Genomic DNA, 18,150 nt, shown 5'->3' with positions numbered 1-18,150 from the left:
TTTTTGCCACCACAAAAAGAGACATTACAAACATTTTTTTCCATGTGGGTCCTTTTCCTTCTTTTATGATTACTTTGGGATACAGATCCAGTAGTGGCACCACTGGATCAAAGGATATACAGAGGGTTATAGTCCTTTGGGTGTAGTTCCAAATTACTTTTCAGAATGGTTGGATCATTTCATAATTCCATTAACAATGCACGACTACTTCAGTTTTCCCACATCCCCTTCAACATTTATCATTATTTTTTTCCTGTCATAGTCAATGGTAATTCACAGATGTTTTAACTTGCATTTCTCTGCTTAATAGTGATTTAGAGATTTTTTCATTTGACACAGATTGCTTTAATTTCTTCATCTGAAAATTCTCTGTTTATAGCCTTTGACCATTTATCAATTAGGGGATGATATTGTATTCTTAGAAATTTTACACAGTTCTTTATATCTTTTAGAAATGAGGCTTTTATCAGAAACAGCGCCTGTAAAATTTTCCCTCCAGTTTTATGCTTCCCTTTTAATCTTGACTGTGTTGATTTTTACAAAACCCTTTTAATTTAATGTAATCAAAGTTGTCTATTTTTCATTTCACAATGTTCCCTAGTTCTTTTTTTGGCCATAAATTCCTCCCTTCTCCAAAGATCTGATAGGCAACCTATCTCTTGCTCTCCTAATTTGTTTATAGTATCACCCTTTATGTCCAAATCATGTATCCATTTTGACCTTATTTTGATGTGGGGTTCAAGATGTAAGTTTATGGTGAGTTTTCAACATATTATTTTCCAGTTTGCCCAGAAATTTTTTGAAGCTAGAGTTTTGGGGTTTATCAAATACTATATATCAAATAATAAATTGCTATAGTCACTGATTATTGTATCCTGTGTATCTAACCTATTTTACTGATCCACCATTCCATTTCTTAGCTAATACCATATGTTTTTGATGACTGCTATTTTATAATAGAGTTTCAGGTCTGGTACTACTAGGCTACTGTATTTTTATTTTTATTCATCAATTCCCTTGATATTCTTGACCTTTTGTTCTTTCAGATAAATTTTGTTATTATTTTTTCTAGCTTTATAAAATAAATTTTTGGCAGTTTGATTGGTATGTAAGACCAATTTAGGTAGAATTGTCATTTTTATTATATAAGCTTGGTCTGCCCATGAACAAATGATATTTTCCCAACTGCTTACATCTGATTTTATTTGTGTGAAAAGTCTTTTATAATTGTTTTCACATGGTTCTTGGCTTTGTCTTAAGGAAAATATTAAGGACTTATTGTCATTATTCCTTAGAAGACACCAGCTTCCTCATCAATTTTTCTGTTATATAGAGGGCCACACAACATAATGTAGTCAAACACCAATCATAGTTAGCTGGGGCATTTTTGTGACTGTAAGGTGGGTCCAGGGAATTTGACAGCCATCATAGGAGAGTGAACTGCAGCTTGATAGGAAAAAAAACAGAGAGAACTAACTTTTTCTTGCTCTATATTTGCCTTCTTTTCCTGTTCTGTTCCTTTCTTGAAACCTCCAACAATATCTGGCTAGAAATATCTAGACTTTATGAAAGTTCCCTAACAAGTATCCCATGCTGTTACTGTGGGAAACCAATTAGATACAATGGAGCAAACCCCTGTCTCTCCCTTATAAAACACATAGCCTTCTTTAAGAACAATCAAAAACCCTCACTATAAAGAGTCTCTTTCACTTGGATTTTTGTACTAGATCTCCCATATGACAATGGCAAACACTTTCGCTAAGCATATATTCCGCTGCTTTTTTTATCCTTTGATAATAATAATGATCTAAACAAAGTACCTCTCTTTTTAAGATATCTGATGGTTTTGATTTATTCATGGGCTAAATATCTTGCTATATAAAAGCAAATTTAGGATGTCATTGTGCTTTAACAAATCAAGTACTTTAAAAGATATTTAACAAATAATAAGCACAATAGAATTTTCTATCCTTTAGACATTTCAGATAACTATGTGATTGTAAAAAGGCAGTCTACCATGAAATACTGATTTTAAGAGTTTGCCTAGTCTATTTTAATGTCCTGAAACAAGCATACCCTCAGTGAACATATAAATAATTCTCATAAAAATATGTAGAAATGAAAAAGTAGGTACTCAATTCAGTCAATATTGAAATTCTTCTGTTATATTTATTTTTTCAGTAATGACATTTGATATTTTTTCTTTTTCTTTGATGTAATTTTTCTGATATGCTCTGAGAAATGATCACTCACTGACTGCTAAAATTCACTTTTTTGCATGATAGTATTTGTTAATCACCATGTCTGTTATCCATCATTTCTTTTCTCCAAAAAAGTATTCACAACATACAATTTTGAGATTTCTGTGAGTCCTACAAACCTTTAGCATCTCTCATTTTTTATATGTGAACCATACCTTCAAATATTTATTTTTGCCATTCTAACTTAGTACCAATTTGGACATTACAAATAGCAATTATATTTTGATTTAATTTTTATTTTATTTGAAAAAACTAAATTTCTACCTCTATGTGCTCTACAATATATTTTTGCATAAAAGATTTAATTCTTTTCATGATTTTTTTGACAAAACTTATCAAGAGCACTTGCAGTATGAGATGATTAAGAATCCCATGATATTTAATTTTTTTTGCTTGCAAAAACTAAGAAGGAAGAAAAGAGGATCACCCAGTCAGTATGCTGAAAATTTCTTCCATTTTGATCAAGATTGTATGAATAGGATCAGAAGCAGCAATGGCAGGAGTAACCTACTGCTGAAGTTTGACAAGAGATGAAATTCAAATAAATTAAAAGCAGAGGATGGTATAGACTTGAAATAACTAATTGTTGGTTCAAAATTGGAAAGGAATTATAATCAAGTCAGAAGAAATATAATTGCAAGAATCAGTACTGAGAACTATAGGGACTAGAGATTTTTATAAAGGGAAAAGAATATGTTTAGGAGGAGTGAGATACATGGAGAGAAGGCATGGTTAGGTATTATGCCAGTTTGTGGTAGAGAAGTATCAGATTTTCTAAAGAAAGACAACGACTCATTACAAGTAACCATGAAATCCAATATGTGACCATTCTTAGGTATAACAGAAGTGGAATGAAAGAGATTTAAGGAGCCTAAGAAATTGGGGATTAGTAAGTCTGAGGGAGCATCACTGTAATACACTGAAGTACAGTTATCTAGTATAAAGGCAAGAGGTAGAATATGGAAAGTCATGTGGTCAATTTCTCAAGAATCTTCCTTTTTTTTAAGGAAGAAATGACTTGAGGCTTAGTACTATAGTCTCCACTATTTATACTGAGTGGGAAATCTCAGTGGAGTACATGTAAGAGGAAAAGAGATTGCTGAGTTAAGGGGGTAATGAAAGAATACTGAAGTGATGGGAGGGAGCAAGGAGTACTTGGACTCCCACTCCAGAACCAGTTGTCTGTGGGTCTTAGAGAAAGTATGGCAGATGAGGGTATGTTAGAATTAACTCCTATCAGATCAAGAGAAGACTGTTAAATTTTCACAGTAACATTTACACCTCAGAAAACAGCAAATGCTATAAATTATGGCTTGATTTATTATTTTATTAGTTGTCTGGACAAGAGAGTAATGGAAAAAAGTATTAATAATGCAGATCAAACTTAAAAATGTGTCACTGCCAGTTGCTAATTGCTAGGATAATTACTTTACATTTGATAAATAAAAATGGAGCTATCTATAACTCCTTCCCAATTTCCATATTCCTGCCATTGGTAACCCAAAGCTTGCTCTTTAACAGCTTGAAATCCTGGAATTATTAACTCCTTTTGTGCTAATATTCAATCTATTACCAGGTCCTATCAATTTTTATCCGCAGAATCTTTTAGACCCATATTTTCTACTCCATTTGGAAATACATCGACTCACTACTCAAGATTTGACAAATGTAGTAGCCATTTAATATTTTCAGTCTACTCTAATTCATCTTAAACATAGCAAAAGTAGAATTCCCCCAAAATAATTTTCTTGTCACTCCCTCATTCAAGAATGTGCAATGGAGCCATATTACTTATTACATCAAATTCAAACACCTTTACTTGATTGTCAAAAACTTTCTACCAATTGCTCCAATCTCTTTAATCCTATCACAGAAATGTAATTTCTTTTTGAAACTCTAAGCACCCACAACTTGCTCTTTTCTTTTCGTTCCTTTGAAGGTACCACTTGTAGGTGCTGATCAATTCACAAACATCTTTAAAATGATCAATTTATTATGATTAAAAGTATACCACTGCCACTTCCTAATTATTATATACTGACAAAATTTATGTTTTTCTAGCAGTTGTAGAGGGTGAAAATATTATTTAGACAGTTGTTATTATAGTCACATGAATTGCCATGAAAATAATACTTCAGAAAAAGGTTTTAAAAGATAAGTATGAGAACATAAAGAAAAGTTCTAAGGGCTAAATGAAGAGTAAATAAAGAAATGAACTTCAAAAGAAGTAGGAAAGTTGGGTGTCAATGGAACAAAAATGTGTCCTATGGAATAGTCTAGTAGCAAAGAGAAAACTGAAGGAATGGTATATAGGTATTAGGACTACTAATGAGAATGAAGTTAAATCGGAAATTAATCAGCACAGTTTTTGCTCTGCATCAACACAAAAACTTTCCTTCTTGAGAGTTCTCTATACCACTGATCTGATCGCATCTGATTAAAAAAAAAATCATTGCTCTGGAGGATTCATATCTTATGTACATACATATTTAGTAAATACACGTTGAATTTGAATGCAATTCATATCTGTTGATTACAATTTGTTTGCCGATTTAATTCAATTTACTTTATTTGGAAGAAAACTAGAAAAATCATTTTTTAAGCTTAGATAGAAATGAAGAATATAGAGATAAGATGACACCTTAGTATGCTCTTTGTACATAAAGATGAAAATAATGGCACTTTCAAAGATATTAATATATCATTCCCCATAATATAGCAAATCCTAGAAACTGTAGCACCAAAGTCCATGCAATAGGAGATTAAATTGCATATAAAAGATCAACACAATAATCTAATTTTATGCCATAAAAAGAGAAACTTAAAACTTACTTGCAGAAGCATCCCAAAACTTTATTGATCCATCTGCATGACTAGAGAGAGAAATTAAACATCAATTAAAACATGATTGAATTAAAATGCTTAATCATTGTTGAAAATTCAAAAATATAAGTTATAATTGATCAAATCCTGTTACAGAAATGTCATTAAAATGAAAGTCTCTTTAGAGCAAAAAATATCCAAGTTCCCAATTAAAACCCAATTATTTTTCTTTATTTTTAAAATTAAATTTTATTTTCCCAATAAATCACAATTTACATTCTCTACCTCCTACCTTTTCCTCTCGTTGAGAAATAAAGAAAAGCAAAACCTCCACTAAAAACATTTATAGCTAAGCAGAACAAATTCTTGTTTTGGTTATGTACAAAAAATGTCTCTATCAGTACTCTTAGCCCACTATCTCCCTGTCAAGTGGTGGGGGAGTCTTCTCCCCCCATTTTCTAATGAGTCTTCTAGAATCATGGTTGGTCAATTTGTTGGTCAAAGTTACTATATCTTTTTTTTTTTGGGGGGGGGAGGTTTAGTGACTTGCCCAGGGTCCCATAGCCAGTTTGAATCTGAGTCTATGTCTGAAACCAGATTTGAACTTAGAGCCTCTGACTTCAGAGCCATTGCTCTATCTGCTGTGCCATCCAGGTACTCCCAGTTTCTATATCCTTTAAAGTTGTTTGTATTTCTAATGTTGTTGTTTTTATGTAAATTGTCCATGTTCTTTCCCTTTCTATTCCCATTGGTTCAAACAAATGTTCTCAAGAAGCCACTTATTTTTTCTAATTTTTTTTGTTATAAATTTAAAATAAACTTATAACCACCAACTAAAGCAAATAATAAAATGAACATAAGAAAAGAGAACATATATCCTTTGACTTTGACATGGTAAAGCCAAACAAGTTAATAAATCTAAAAGTTATTCTTTTTTTTTTTTTTAGCATTCCCTTTTAGACTGCCTGTTTTTCATCCATTCCTAAAAACCTACTCATTTTAAACTATACAATACACTTCAACATATACAAAAAATTAGTAAAGTTCCTTAAGTTTACTGAGGGAAAATTTTCTTCAACTGCAATGGGCTTTGATCCAAAGTAAAGATTACATAAATACATTCCTTTATCCAAGAGGAAAAGAAATGTCTTATTACATAATTACTGTTCAATTGTTACTATTTATTGAAATAAATAGTTGTGATCAATGAAAATGACAACCAAAATTGTCTTGATGTTTATTGTACCTAAAGGCAGTATCTAGAACAAACGCAACTCAATTTATATTTTTAAAAAATCATGCTATTTAAAGTGTTAATTGATTACTTATAGTAAGAGAGGAAACTATATATATATATATATATATATATATATATATATATATATATTCTAAGGCTTTTGGGATACTCTATATAGAGTGATGTCTATATGCTATGAAATCATTCAAAATATAATTCATTGAATCAGTCATTTCACTTTAGCCATGTCATCAAATGAAACCAGTTCAATTAATAACAAAAGTGCTTACTACTAGGTACAAGGCATTGTGCTAAGCACTGGTCCTCTGTAGGATCACATGGTTCCTTCTTATTATTAGATCCCGTGGTTCTTTTGCTGGAGCCATGTGGCTCATTAAAGAACATATGAGAGAACTGAGTCCAAGTGTTTATATGTAGTTTCTCACCAATATAAATTGGAAGAAATGTAAATTGGAAGGCTATGCCTAAACAGTTCCAAAATTCTGTATTCTTGTTTTATGATTTCTCTTATATCCTTGTGTAGGTTTTCATCACCTCATGTCTAGATTATTGCAATAACCTCTTACCTAATTAGTTTCTTTCCCTCCAGACTCTTCTATTTTGATTGATTCTATACTTATCTGCTAGATTAGTTTCCCAAAAGCCTTTTTAATCACATCATTCCCATATTCAAAAACTTTTCCCGGCCCTTCATCTCCCATAGCATCACATCCAAATTGGAATTCAAGGTCTTCTACATACTTATTTGACATTCCTTTCCATATTCCTCTTTCTTGGTTTTTCACTTGAATAGTTCATTTCAGCCAGACTAGTGTTTCTTGAATACATTAAGACAATGATTACTTGCTTTTGCTTAGATTGTTCTCACTCCAAAACAACTTTCTGCCTTTTCATCTATGCAAATTCTAAATCATCCTTCCAGGACTAGCTCAACTGTGACTACCTTAATGAAATCTAACTTAAATGCTTATTTATCTAGAAGACTCCCTTTTCTGTACTCATATCAATTACTGTCTGTCTCACACTACTTAGTATTCAGCTATAAGTGCTTTTATTGATTTATGCATATGATTATTATGTCCCCAATAGTAACAAGTTCCTTAAACACAAAGAAAATGTATTCTCCTTCATTAGTTTCTCCCACAACACCTAGGGCAGTACTTTATCAATCCTCAAATACTTGATGATAGATTAATCATATACTAAAGAGAAGTACAAATAAAGTTGAACAAAACATATCAAGTCAAAGATCTATATATGAGTAATGTAGTTAAAGTTCAAATTCTAGCACACTGGTTTCAAAACATAAAAATTAGTAGCTAGTTAAATTTATTGCTTTGCTAACTTTCTAAAAGAGAAGACACTATCTACTAGATTTATTAGCTTTTTTACTAGCTACTTAAAAAACATCAGTTGAACAATTATTATAAGGCATGATTAGTTTGAAAGCAATGCTGTAATTTGTGGAAAATTGATGGCTAAACAACTCAAATTCAGGTGATAAATGCTTAAAATACATTTTCACAGAGATGTAGAATAAGACTGAACTGGGCAAAAATAGGGTTTTCAGGACAGATTAACAGATTGGTAGTATAGGAAGTTGAAAGATCAAGTCACATCAAAGAAGCTTGTAGTATATATGGCTGATAATTGTTAAATATTAGGGAAGAAGATGGAAGCTAGATGATGAAAAATTTTTCATAACAATATTGGAAATAGGTTTGAGAGAGAGCTTTAAAAATTCCTTACCTCCTAAGTTTAAAATTTAGTTAAAATTATTTGGAAAATTTTATCTAAAGGCAACAAAACAAAAAATTCTTATCTATATCTGGGGAATATTCAGTCCATCTCCCTAGAGGAATAGACTAGTGTGAAAGTAATATATTATACTCAACTGGAACATAGAAGGGGAGTATGTAACTGAGAAGAGATAATACCTGGGGCTTAGGGGATACATTTCATGACTTTCTACTATTCTAAGAATCATAAAGAAGTAGGCCAAATAATGGGAATGTGACTTTGAGTTTGCTGAAGCTGGAGGATGAAAAAATGTCTCTAAAACCTCAAGGCTATTTTTCTTTCCTGTTCTCTTTTCTTTTAAGTTCCAAAGGCACCCAAGTAAAGAAATTTACTTGGTTCTTTGTTACAAGCAAGGGGCCAATGATATTTTGTACACCGCAAGTGCTGATTAAATTGATGATTTGGATTATGATATACATTTATGTTTTGGGATTTACAAATCATTTTTATGCATTGAATAATTTAAACCCACAACCACTCTGGGTGATTTATGTGAAAATATCTTCTTTTTTAGATGAAGAAGCAAAGATCCAGAGAGGTAAAACTACTTGGTCATAGTCATGAGAATGGTACATAGTAGAACCAAATGGGCAATAACTGTGACAGCCCTGTGCTTTTTTATATTATGGCAAGGCCTTGTTTGTGTTAAGTATTTAATTCCACATGATAACAAACCCAGAAACTGAGGAATGAAGATTGAAAGAAAGCACCAAGAATGAAATGAACTCCAGGAAGCTGCTGAGCAGCATTCTAAAGGGAAGCTAGTCCCTAAATTTCCTTACTGTGTACTGCACTACATTGCTTCTCAATAATGCAATTAGCATTATTCTAAAAAATAAAAAGGTTGAGAAAAGCAAACTTACATGAGTATGTCTCCAAATGTCAAGAACTGTCAGACAGCAAAAGGTAATTGCATTTATATCTTTAGAAAAATAAGACATTATAAGCTGACAGTTTTCATAGCTGTCAATTCCTATAAATGAGCATTTTAAAAAACCTTCCAGGAGACTAGAGAAGTCTTTTGCTTTTGTTGACAGATTATAAGAAGGCAAGTCAATTTGAGTGTGAATTCTAACTTGAGATATAATGGGAACTGTTAAATAACCCAAAGGTACTTAGAGTTTAATATGGAAAATGCAAGTTTACCTAGATTTTAACAGGAAGAGGAAGGGAGGCTCTAATAGAAAGTTCCCAGGGATTTGTGCTTGATCCTATGCACTTCAAATATTCTTATGAAAGACTTGGACAAAGGTATAGGTATATAATTATCAAATATGAAAATGATACAAAGAGAAGAGAGATAATTAATATTTTGAGCAATAAAATCAGAAACCTAAGAGATCTATACAAGCTAGAACACTAGACTGAGATTAGTACTCTAGAAATTATGTAGTCTAAATAAGATGATAATTATGTAGTCTAAATTTACCAGGGAACATGTAAAGTCTGGATAGATGCTTGCCTAAAGGGAAGCATCACAGATGTCAACCAGGCCAAAATAAGCACAATGCTTAATTGAGCACTGGGAGCACTGACCCATAGTAGAGACAGCATCCTCAGTGCACCAGATCCATGGACAGAAAGGACTGGGTACCACAAAGCTGCTAATGGAAAGGCTGCCCAACGCTTCCCTCCCTCTCTTTTTCTCTCTCTCTCATGCTCTGTCTGTTTCTCTCTCACTCTGTCTCTCTCTGACTCTGTCTCTGTCTCTCTCTCTCCAAGAAATCAGACCTTCTGCTAGCTTCTTACTTTACGTAACAATTCTCAATAACTAGACCATAGATTTTTTCTTACATTTGTCATGGAAAAATGCTAATTACCAGGGTGTAGGGTAGGGGATGGTGGCATGGTAACCTTATGCAAAGAGATGCTTTGGGGGAGAGGATTGAAAGAAGACTTGAAATTACCTCTCTCTAAAAGAAATAAAAATCCCTCAGAGTATAGCTGGAAGGGATCTTAATGGTCATCTAATATAAATCCATTTTACTGAGGAAGAAAATAAGATCCAAGAGAGGGTAAGTGATTTGCCTAAATTCACGGAGGAAGCTTTCTAAAACTGTACTGAAATTAAGGCTGAGATGAGGTAAAGTTAAATGAAGCCCAAATCTCCTGAATTAGAGTTAAAAGGGATCTTTGAGACCATCTTTCCAACTACTTCATTTTTACAAAGTGGGAAACATAAGCCAAAAGTTAGTATCAGAACAGAGATTAGAACTCATGTCTCCTGACTTCTAGTTTAGCATTTTTTTTAGCCTGGTTGTTGAAATACAGGAAAAGATACGAGTTGGATAGTTCATTTTGTCACAGAGACTTAGGAGCTTTAATGGATGGCAGGTTCATTTATTAAACTTTTCAATTCCAAGACTCTGTTCTATGACTAGTCATACAAAGATAAAAGGAATACCATTCTTTCCTTCAGAGAGTTTACTACATACAGAGAAAATAGTTTGATCAAATGGTGAGCAGTAACAATCAAGATTATACAAAAGTGCTTTACAAAGTAGATGACATTTGATCTGAGGCAAGAAAGAATGGAGGAGGGTATGAATTTCAGGAATAGGAGACAGTCTCTGCAAAGGCATAAAAGATGAGAGATAAAAGGCCAAGTTTATGGAATAGCTAATACATCAGTTTGACAAGAATACAGGGGAGGAATATGAAATCCAATTGGTAGAACATTCTGGGATCTTATAAAGGCATGATGGATATACCATTTAGCATTCCAGACTATTTTTAGATAGCTTCTTTAGTAATAAATTCTCCTTATGCAAAAGATGGACAATGTCTTTATTTTTATTTTTGTTATTTGGGTGGGAATCAGGAATTTTCATCACTGGGTATGTCAACAAAGAAGTGATTCTAAAAAAAGATAGGGGCAAGTTTGATAAATCTTTTAAATGCCAGACTGAGGAATTTGTTTGAAGACCAGACTGAGAATTATTTCTAGAGGTGATAAATTTACAAACAAGAAAATGAGAGTCAGACTTGTATTTTGGGAACCATAAATGAAATAAGGCACCTAAATTGCTGAAGCAATTTTAGTTTGCATTAAGAGAGACGTAGCATGCAGAAAAAGTGGGGCTCTCAGTTATGTTCACAAGAGTAGACATGAAAACAGGACAGTGTTAATCTGGAAAGTGTTCTAAAAAGGACAATTTGAATGGTAAAAGTTCTCAGGATTTTAATATGAGAAACACAGTTCTCTCCAGGATCGTTTCCTTCTTGTCTGATCATTTGTTTTAATTTCCTTTGCTCAAAGATGTATCCATCTTCTGCCTTTTAAGTATGAATGTTCCCCTCAAGAATGTGGGCTAGAGTTTTTACTCCTTTCTCTTTAAGCTTTCTCCTTTGGTAATATCTGATCTCATGGATCCTATTATCATCTTTATGCAAATAATTTCAAAACTATATAATAGGATTGAAATTTGGCCATAGATAGAGCATGTCAAGGGTTTCTACTTCTGGTGCTGCTAAGTGCCTCCTTGAAACTTGTCAAAACTTTAGAATAGTATGCATTAACCTCATGGAGGTTACTAGAGAAACAATGAAAGGTGAAAATAATTTACTTGCCCTATCTTAAATATTAAGAAGACTCAAGTAATTCCCAACAAGGAAGAGCAAGATCATGATGGGGGGGAGATTGTAAATTAAGGAGTTGTTTCCTCTGACAGTTGAGGAATAGCTCTGGGCCTAAGAGCTAAAATGTGCCCACACGTCCAAGACATGGGGACTTTAATAAAAGAGTGATAATTCTCTTTGAGGAAGAAACCCCTACAGCAGAAGATAATTCCAATAGATGGCAGTAGCTGACAGCAGTTCTGCAAGGAAGCATTGAAAAAGGGAATAATTAGAATCTTCCGAGGCAGTGAGGGGCAGGTGGTAGATGAGAAACCAATTTGAGAATGATAGGGGCTAAACCTAAAGGCAATCATGTCTACAGAGAAATCTGCCCTTTGTGCGTTTTGGGGAGAAGGATGGAAGGTGATGTTCCTTTAGCTAGTCTATTCACTTGCTTTATGGTTCTTTGTCCACTGGTTGAGAATATATTGGCTACACTTGAGCCATATCCCTATATCCTAAGCTGAAGGGCAGGGAAATAGAAGATAAGATCCTTTTCCCTTGTCTCCCTTTATGTAGTTTGTTCACATATGGATATAATAGATAAATATAAATATTCTATACATATTGTATGCATACACAAATTGTGTGTGTGTGTGTGTGTTTGCATGTGTACACAAGTATTCATGGGTATTTGACCCAGAATTTAGATGTGGCTATTCTAGCATCTCCATTCAGTGGGATGTATAAGTAATCAATTATGAAAGCTATAAGATTATCTCTGGTTGAGTATTATTTATCTGAATTGTGTCACCTGAGCTTGGTTCAGGTATCTTTCTTCAAAGAGAAATAACTAGATGAGCTGGGAAGGAAGAAGACATCAGCCTGCCTTAAAAATTGTTTTATATATCTTTGTTATTTGTTGCCAATGAAGGACTGTTGTCTTTTGATTCTGTTACATACTTTAATACCTAGAACTAATCTAGACACACAGGAGGTCATCATTAAATTCTTGGTTGTTAATTCACCAATAATCTTCTACTTACTTACCCTGTAATAATAATTTCTGGATATGTCTGTGCCCCAATGTTCCAGGTCCCTCCACTGACTGGCCACTCCTAAACAGAACAATCAGAAATTAAACATGAGAGCATTAATTATGAAGTCTGAATGCACTAACATTTTAAAAAATCATCTGTTATTTATTTTTAAAAATTTAAATATGCACATATAAGAAGCACATGGCTGGCTACACAGTACTTTGTAAAGGTTTTAATTACTTTATAGAAAAACACCACAAAGCCTATACCTGAATTTCCAGTAAAATGTAGGTTTTTTTATTATCAACATCATTCTTTACAAAAAAAATAAGCTAAGCAAAACCAGAAAAAAAAGTCTGATGAGGAGAAAAAAATATATTAATTTGAATGACTGATGTGAATGCAAAAGGAACTCCTCAATCCAATTTAGACTTTTGAGATTTATGTGCTGAAGATAGATGCAAGAACAGAAGACAAGATGGTAATGGTAGCATGGATGTTATTGTAAGAATACAATCACAAGTGCTAAAGCTCAAAATAAGCTATGGCTATGAGGAAAGCTAAGATCAACAAAAAAAACTTGTTCTTGTTTATAAACTATCTTGAAGAAAAGATCAAAGAATGCATAAAAACAATGCTCAGGGAGGATGAAATTAAGATAACTGACAAAAGAGTAGAAGAGGAGTTGCTCAATTATAATTTTACTTCTATCTTGTTTGCAAGGCAGAGTGTCTTTTGGACAATTAAAGAGGAACCTAGCACAAATGACTATTAGTGACATTTAAAGATCATGGAGAGTGGGAGAAATACCATATAACCAGAGAAAGACAAAGGTTGCCCAGATTTTCAAAAAAGGGAAAAGTATAGATTCCATAGCTGATGACTCATGATTTTGACTTTATCTTCCGGGAAAAGTCTAAAATGGATCATTAAAGTGATGGGTAGTGAACATTTAGTAAGGGAAGAGGTGATTACAAAGAGTCAAGTAATCTTACTTCCTTTTTTGAGAGGATATTTACATTGGTAGCTTGGGAGAATGCTGTCACTATAATTTACCTATAAAGCACCTTTTATTATTGTTAAATGGAAAGATAGAGATGTAGGACTAGATGAAAATTCAGAATTTAAGATTAGGCATTAATGATTCAACATCATCTTTCTTGAGAAACCGCTAGTGAAGTGTTTTAGAGATTTGTGCTTGGCTCTTTACTGGTTATCATTTTATAATTATGTAGAATAAAGGAATAGATGATATCCTTATAAATTTTTTCAGATGACACAAAACTAAGAGGTATATAACTATACCTCTTATGCAGTATAACATACTGCATAAAAGCGTCCGAATCCAGAAAGATCCCTATAAGACTATAGCATTAGGCTGAATTTAAGAAGATAAAGTTCAATATGGATAATTGTAAACTCTTACACTTGAGCTTAAAATATTCACTTCACAAGAAAAAGATGGGGGAGGCAAGATTAGACATCTTGTCTGAAAAAGATCAGTTTCAGTGTTTGAAGTTCAAAGAAGTGGCAGCCAAAATAGTGAATGTGAATGAAGTATAATTTCAGGAATAAGGTAATAGCTGGTCTGTTCTCTAATCCACAGCTTCTTGTGATTCACAACTCCATATGGGATCTCGTAACTTAATATGGGAGTCACATAATTATGATTTATTATTAGTAAATGTTTGATTTGTATACCTATCTTATATACCTATATATCCAGGGTCACATTAAAATTTCTCAGAAGAAAAGGGATCACAAGTGGAAAAAGGTTAAGAAGCCCTGCTCTAACCCACTCATGTCACATCTGGTGTATCACGTTCAGTTCTGAGAGCCATTGTTTAGGGTAGGCAGATGACAGAATTGTTTTTATAGAGATGATAATTAAATCTATGGAAGCTGTTTTATGACCAAGTGAAGTAGTGTAGAGAGACAAGAAAAGAAGATCTGGGACAGAACAGCATGATCTGAATGATAGTCCAGTAAAAGACTCAGAAGGAGCAGTCAGATAGGAGAATCAGATTATAAGGGGTTGTAAAGTAGAGGGATAAGGGATTGGAATCAAATATGGCTTTTTTTAGATTGATTGTAAAAGAGAGATATAAGACAGTAGTTTAAGAGAGTTAAATGAAAAGTTTTTTTTTAAAATGATGAAGGAGACCTGATCATGCTTATAGATGAAAGGGAAGAATCCAGTAGAAATAAGAGACTGTATTTTTGAAAAAAGAGAGTGAAGACAAGTTGCAAAGGAATTTGGGAAGGGATGAGTTAAGGGCACATTAAGACCTTGACAAGGAGAAAGGCCACCTCACTGTCAGAAATTAGTAAAAATAGTAAGAGTATAGAAGTGTGATATAGACAGGTTTTTGAGGAAAGACCAGAGAAGAGAGAGATCCTTATAGATGTTCTTGATTTTCTCTAGTTAAGAAAGAGGGGAGGTGAAAGTTTTATGCTGACAGGCAATATTGAAGGGATAATGTAAGGGGATGGGACAGAACAGAGGAGAGAAAGTGTGGCCAAGCAGCATCTCATCAACCAATGGTTAGAAGCATTTTGCTTATTCCAAAGATCAAAGACTTTTACACCTAATTTAATTGATTAATTTGATTCAATAGAGGTTTTTTCACATGATAAAGGGCAGGTAGGTGGTTTAGTGCATATCCCAAATCCATTCAGAGAGGCCAGGAAATGGTATGAATTAATTAAAGAATAATATGATGGGAGCAAATGAGAAATCCAAAATGCTCTAGAGTAAGGGAATGTTTTTGGCTCAAGGAGAACAAGGTAGACTCCAAAGAGAAGGCAATATCTCCTCTCTGGAGACAGAGAAGGATTCTGTCATCTGGACATGGGGAAGGAATACATTTAATCTTGTACATGAATGAAGAGAAGAGGGGGTTGAAGTACTAAGGTCATGAAGTAGTTCAGCTTGCTTGGAATGGTGCACGTGTGCAGGAAAGCTAATGTGAAATATGTTTATAGAAGTTTAAAGAAGAATGCAGTTTTGATTAATTTGATTAAAGGGAAAAAATACTTTCTCATTAATGATATCATAAGTGATTATAATTCAAATTGCTTAATGTTTTAGTAACAGCTTGGTGCTCTGCACTGTCCCTCTTCCCCAACTCCAAAGCAGACTTGATCCTGGAAAAGCTACTTGTTAGAATTGTGAGCTCTGATCTGATAGGAGGATCATTAGGAGGAAATTTAGAGGAAATTAGGAGGAATATTAGAATCTACAGATTACAGTATTTAAGTTAAGGCAAGTTCACTAATCAGGACTTCTCATGTTACCTCCTTTAGTAGTATTGCTGCTGGTTACTTAGAATACTCCTCATTTCTTCTCTTGGCTTTCCTAGAACCCTAGCTAAAATCCCACATTCTGTGGGAAGCCTTTTATGATCTTAATTCTAGGGTCTTCCTTCTATTGATTATTTCCATTTTTTCAATTATTATCCAATTCCAATTGATTTAATTTATATTTATTCACAGCAAATAATTTGCATGTTGTCTCCTCCATTAGTCTGTGAGTCCCTGGCTTTTCTTTGTCTTTCTAGCATTTAGCACTGCAACCTGGTACACAGAAGGCACTTAATAAACTACTGACTGACTGACTGGATGACTGTCTCTTTTATCTAAAATGCTCAACTTCTCAATTTCTACCTCTTAATTTCCCTGGCTTCTTTCAAGATTCAGTTCAAATTCCATCTTCTATGGGAGGCCTTTCCCAGACAGCAGCTAACCTCTTCTCCTCTATGAGTCTGGAGATGAAATACCTTGTTGGAGGAACAGCAAGAAGGTCAGTATCATTGGTCACATAATGATAATGACAATAATAATAATACATAGCTCATTTTATATAGTGCTTACTATGGACCACACATTCTGCTACATGCTTTACAATTATTACTGCATTTGAACCTCACAACAACCATGGAAGGTAGATATTATTATTATCCTCATTTTACAGCTGAGAAAACTAAGGCAAAGAGAGGTCAAATGATTTGCCAGGGAACCACAACTAGTAAGTGTCTGAGGCAGATTTGAATTCAGGATTTTCTGACTTTGAGTCTAACATTCTATCCACTGTGTCACTTATAACTGGTACGAGGAGAGAGAAGGGAAAAAGTAAAAGAAGACTAAAAAAGAGGGTCAGGTTATAAATGGTCTTGAATGCTAAAAAGATGATTTTATATTTGGTCCTGGAGGTTATAAAGAGCCCCTGGAATTTATTGAGAATAGGGGTGGGGTGACATGGTCAGAGGTAAACTTAAGGAAGATCATTCTGTCAGCTAAGTGGAAGATGAATGGGGAGAAATGTGTGGTGAGACCAACCAAAAGAATATTGCAATAATCCATGAATGAAGTAATGCCAGCTTGTTGACAGTGTCAAAGGAGAGAGAGAGAGAGCATATCTGAGTGATGTTGGATTAGTAAAATCAACAGATCTTGGCAAGAGATTGGATATGGGGAAGAGATTAGAAAGAGCGAGAAGTTGAAGATGAGGCTTAAGTTGTAAGCCTAGGTGACTGGGAGGATGGTATTATCCTCAGCAGTAATATGGACATTAGGAAAAGGTGAAGGTTGTGGGTAAAAGAAGGTTCAGTTTTTCACATATTGAATTAAAGATGTCTAAGGGAAATGTAGTTGATAGTTGGGGATGTGAAACTCAAGTCAGTTGAGTGGTTAGGTCTGGATAAGCAAATTTGTTCGAAAGCATACTCCCTCTATATTCATCTTAGCTTTTTTTTTAACTTACAGCATGTTTTAGAGTCACTCAAGAATCCATTTGATTTCAGAATTGCTCCTGTAATTTAGAGCACGTTAGTCTGGATGATGGTGGTCTTCAAAGATGTATTCTGGTAGGAGATGCTTCAGATGCCTTACTCTAGATTGATATTGACCCCACTTACTTACTCTCAGGGATGACCCATGGATTGCCATAAAAATCAGGCTTTTCAATGGTCAGCAGAGACATTTAAGATTCTAGTCTGCATATTTGTTCCAGAACTCTGTCATCTCAGTCTAGTAACATCTTTCTTCTATACAACATCTTTCAGTGACTTCCTTATATCTACAATTTTAACCTTTTGATTCTGACATTCAAGGAAGGACTTCTGATTTCAGTCTTGTCTCATGCTACTTCCTTCCATGTCTTTTACACTCCAACCAAACTACTGCTTGCTGTCCCACAAACACTGACTCCCTGTATCCATGACATTTTTGCTCCCTTATAATTGGGATATCCTCCCCTCAGCCCTTTCTCCTGATTCCATCTTTTGAACTGATATTTCATTCTTTAAAACTCACTTCAAACGTCAACTCTTTCATGAAGTTGGCCCTGATCTCCCCAATCAATAATGTCTTTTCTTCCATAAAGCTCTAATAATACTTTGTTTACACCTCT

The 18,150-nt window shown here is 33.9% G+C and overlaps 1 protein-coding gene across 9 annotated transcripts in view; it reads right to left on the bottom strand.

Moving 5' to 3' along the window:
• STXBP5L (syntaxin binding protein 5 like) overlaps positions 1-18,150 on the bottom strand; it is a 397,145-nt gene that overhangs the window by 132,461 nt on the left and 246,534 nt on the right. For all 9 annotated transcript variants that reach the window (XM_031959714.1, XM_031959715.1, XM_031959719.1 and 6 more), the window contains 2 exons: positions 12,751-12,818; positions 5,094-5,134 (listed from right to left, as the gene is read on the bottom strand). In XM_031959714.1, coding sequence (XP_031815574.1) covers positions 5,094-5,134; positions 12,751-12,818 — 109 coding nt within the window. The remainder of the gene's footprint in view (positions 1-5,093; positions 5,135-12,750; positions 12,819-18,150) is intronic.

This window comes from Sarcophilus harrisii, chromosome 3, assembly GCF_902635505.1.
Source record: "Sarcophilus harrisii chromosome 3, mSarHar1.11, whole genome shotgun sequence".
Lineage (NCBI taxonomy): Eukaryota > Metazoa > Chordata > Mammalia > Dasyuromorphia > Dasyuridae > Sarcophilus > Sarcophilus harrisii.
The sequence above is the reverse complement of the archived record's forward strand: the minus strand, read 5'-3'. Positions and strand labels throughout refer to the sequence as shown.